The 4,317-nt window shown below is 43.3% G+C and overlaps 1 protein-coding gene across 1 annotated transcript in view; it reads left to right on the top strand.

Annotated features, from left to right (window-relative positions):
• The first annotated feature begins 1,802 nt into the window (after nt 1-1,802).
• Nucleotides 1,803-4,317, top strand: part of LOC139287363 (regulator of G-protein signaling 8-like) — a 5,625-nt gene continuing 3,110 nt past the window's right edge. The window contains exons 1-2 of the mRNA XM_070908347.1: nt 1,803-1,903; nt 2,783-2,844. Of these exons, the coding sequence (XP_070764448.1) occupies nt 1,803-1,903; nt 2,783-2,844 (163 nt within the window). The remainder of the gene's footprint in view (nt 1,904-2,782; nt 2,845-4,317) is intronic.

Here is a 4,317-nt window from a genome sequence, read left to right on the forward strand (position 1 = left end):
CGTAATATAAACTACAGGGGATTTTAAAACTCAACCGTCTCATCCAACTGGCCGATTTTGAACTTTGAACTTTATTACGCGATTGTGTCTTAAACTTTGGTCTTACAAACAAGATATAACGTGTTATTTAGTGAGCTTTAGAGATGATGCTGGCAGGCCGATATTGTCACCTTGTGACAGAGCCAGGCTAGCCGTTTCCCCCTATTTTCAATCTTTGTGCTAAGCTAACTCGATGCCTTATATTTAGCGCAATGAATAGAGTGGTATTGATCTTCTCATCTTACTCTCCTCCAGAAAAGGAAAATGTGTATTTCCCCGAAACGTTAACTTTTCTTTATTATTATTATTATTATTATTATTTAAAAGTGCATTTGACTCATACAGCCCATACATTTCATAGCTGAAATCACTGAGACACTTTTTGGTTTATTATAAAAGAATTAGAAACCTTAAAGACACCAAAAAGGAAAATCACAAGCAAAGTTCATTCATTCATGTAGTCCTCAATTTCCTTCCCTTTACAAGAGTGAAGCTCGGAGGATTTTTTACCTGAATGGATTAAGACTGTTTGTTTAGTGGTTTTCGTGAATTTCTCCTGTGGAATAGACCTACTTTTGCAGAAATGATTTTTTGGCCTTTGATGGAGCATCTTTTACGACCATGCCCCATCTGGAGTGACCCATGTGTCCCAGAGGCGGAACATTGACAAACAGTACATGACAGCAGCGGCAGTGTACAAATAAGATGGGACAGCTTGTGATGAGAGATGGGGACGTTTGGGGTGATGGGGTTCGTTTTAGTGCGTTCATATCTCAGTTTGCTAGAAGTGGCGAAACTAAAACTAAAACTTTTTTTTTTTTAATCGTAATCACAATTAAGGGCCAGCTTAAAGACTATCAAAAACAGTCAATTGCCTGTTTTCTAGGGGTGTCGCGATTCACCCGCGCGAATCAGATTATTTTATGTCCATCCCAGCACGATGATCAGTTTGATGATTAATAAATTAGCTGTACCGTGGAGTATCTGCTACGTCTACAATAGAGGAATGTCGGAGAAATTGTCAGAGACGGTGCTGCCCCCGTAACTCAGTTGCAGTTATGAATTGTTGCGTTGCAGCTTTTCTTGACAAACTCTGCAAACTACGCTCGAGCCCGACGCCGTATCAGGGATGTTCGAAGCTCCCCTCCGAATGAGGCATCAGCTTTTTGCAGATGGAGTTGCACCCGTTACACTCTACGCCCAGTCCAGTCCTGTCCTGTCCAGTCCACTCCAGTCCTGTCCTGTCCACTCGAGTCCACTCCAGTCCTGTCCTGTCTAGTCCAGTCCAGTCAGTTGGCCTCATCTCTCAGCATCTTGTTTCTTACAATCAGTTTATTCATCAGGTCTCCCAACAACATTTAAGAACGTATGCACAGTCTAAATCAGGAACCACAGCCAAAGCTCCACAGGGGGGTCGTGAAGCCCTCTTGATTTTAAGGGTTTAGACATATAATGCATAACATTATGTGTTTAATTAATTTCTGTGAAGAAGACAACTAAATGTAAGGGTTATTTTAGAAGTGCATATCTTCATCACGCAGTTCCTCAACACTTTCCTGCCAGTGGGCCCAGCTCTGTTTGGGTTTCCACATGTACATTTCTGGAGCTGCTTCTTGGTTATTAAACCCACGGCCAACTGGTCGCCACCTTCGTCATCTGCATACCCTGCGTGCACGGACGGTATCGTCTTTGTCAAGGTTTTAGTTGTCTGCTGAGAAGTATTATGTGTGTGTGTGTGTTTTTCTTTCGGCAGGATCAGCACCATGAAGACCAGACTTGGCTGCCTGTCCAACAAATCTGACTCCTACAGTGACTTCTCCGAGTTCCTGCCTCCTGCCCACGAAACCACCGCCAGGTGTCTGAAGTGAGTCTTTGTCTCCTTCTGTGGGACTACACATTTTTAACAAACTAAAACGTCTTGTGTTAAAGAACTCTCTGGATGCCAACACGTTGTGAAATTAAATGAATTTCAAAATTGTCAAACGTTGGACGGAGAAGTTGTCTTCTTGAAGACTACAGTGTTTTGTACTTTAGTGGGATTTTAAATGTAATATACTGCACTCCTGCCAGCCAGCATGCCAGTAACATAGCTTAGCTATTCAGCTTTCTGTTGTTCAGTATGCCAAGCACTTGCATCATACAATTTTTATTCTAACTCTAGTTGGGTTTTTTTTTTTTTTTGACGGTTAACGAGGCCATTGCAAATGTATGCCATAATCAAGGCGATGCATTAAACACAAACATTTGGGCAAATGAATTCAGTCAGTAGGCTTATTAATGGCTTCATATGCAAATATTTCCAAGTCATACTGTGCATAACATGTGGGTGGTAAATTAAAGACTCCCTCCATTTGTCAATCAGCGCAACCATTTCTAAGCATAATCATATCATAAAAAAAAGGTTATAGTGTCTTAATCTTGTGGTAAAGGTTTGAAATTTACATTGTTATTGGAAAATGCGTGTGGGGGGGCAATAATGTCAGTGTATCCCTTTAATCTCCGAGATAGGGTTATGCCATTGTGTTTTCACCGCTTCATCCTGTCATCGTTCTGTAAATGCAACCACGTACTACAATGACTTTACAGCCTTGAGCGGAAGAACTGCTGTGAGCCGAGGATAAATCATTCATTAAACTCGGCCGCCCTTCAATAATACATAACAGTACCATCTTGTAGTTAAAAATGCATGAAAGCACAGCGCATCTTACTCAAGCAGCTTCCTTTGGCTTTCTCTCTCCGTCAGACTGTCGACGGAGGAGGTCGCCCGATGGTCGGAATCGTTTGATCACCTTCTCTCTCACAAATGTAAGTGGACATTTTCTACTTTTTCTACAGAGGGAACTTGTCCCGACTGCACAAGTCACGCACGGCCAGCGTCAAGAACATTAAAACCACCTTAATGTAGCGGTGAAGCAGTCCCAGTTTCTGTCCCCCAAGCCCGTCTTATGTAAGGGTCCCATTTCTGTCTTGTGAGGACTCCTTACCACATAATGAGTCACATACTTGTCCCTGACCTTCCCCTCAGACCAAACACTCACTGGCACAGATCCATTTGCATACATCCATCTGAACGGACCAATCAAAGGGAACACGAGGGGATTCAGAGCGTTGATGTGGAAGTCATCAACCCGTGCGCTCAGATTTGGAGACTGACCAAGATGTGATCCCCTTGGTACGATATTGGGTTACGAGTTTCCCGGGAAAACAACATCTTTCAGCTCAACAGGTGCCACAAGCAGAAACCAAGTTGCCAGACGCAGCGCTCCATCTCACTGATCCACTGAGAAGCAGCCACGACCAGTTAGAAACAAAACGTGCCACCTACGTACAGTTATACGGTGTTTAGAGCTTTAAGTACTGGACTGATTTGTAGTTGTTATCTGGGCTGATTTGGGATTAGACAGTTGATCCGAGTCTGTTGTAGTCTGGCACAACTGCTGCTGCTGCTGCTCACTCTATTAGTAAACGGTCACATTAAGGAAGCTGGAACCGGTGGATGTTTTGAGTCTTCGCTCGAGGAAATGCCTCAAACGACAAATCTTTCAATCGATTTTAATCAACAAGAATCCTTTTGGGATTTTGATCATTTGCCCTACTGGATCTGACATATTCTGTGAATTACTTTTTCACGATGCCACGAGGCAAAAACCTTCAGTTCTGCTCCAACCGGAAGCAGAACTTGTTCGTTCCGTCTTTAATCACAGTTACATTTCAAAGCTCCGGTCTGAGCTTGCGAGACTAGGATGTACCCCCTTTTCACACGGGTCTGTCGTCCGAGTGATTAACTCCATCGCCGTGCTAACAAAGGGGCAGCTTATGCTTAGAGACAAGCCCGCCTTGGCTGACAGAAAGCTGTAAACATCCTTTTTTTTTTTTTTTTGTCAGATCAAGGTTATGACATAACCCCTTTGGTTAGACACATAACCATTAGCGAGCTAATGTCACCCACGGAAAAAACCTAACGTTTGTTACAGAGCCGAGAATAGGGCCTTCCCCAGGCGGACAGAGCGTGATACACCTGCGTATCCTGTTTCAATTGAGCAAGCATTAGAGAGGTGGGGTGCAACATGAAAACACACACACACACACACACACACATTACATAAGTAATGTCAAAGCAATAGGAACACAGTACTGAATGTTCCCTTGGTAGGATATTACATTCACCTCGGCTTATTTGATTTAAAAGGAGGGATGGTGTATTACGGTCAGTACTGACTGCATTCTGTGTGTGTGTGTGTGTGTGTGTGTGTGTGTGTGGCTGACCTGTGCACAGCT

Source organism: Enoplosus armatus, chromosome 7, assembly GCF_043641665.1.
Source record: "Enoplosus armatus isolate fEnoArm2 chromosome 7, fEnoArm2.hap1, whole genome shotgun sequence".
In the NCBI taxonomy this organism is placed as follows: domain Eukaryota; kingdom Metazoa; phylum Chordata; class Actinopteri; order Centrarchiformes; family Enoplosidae; genus Enoplosus; species Enoplosus armatus.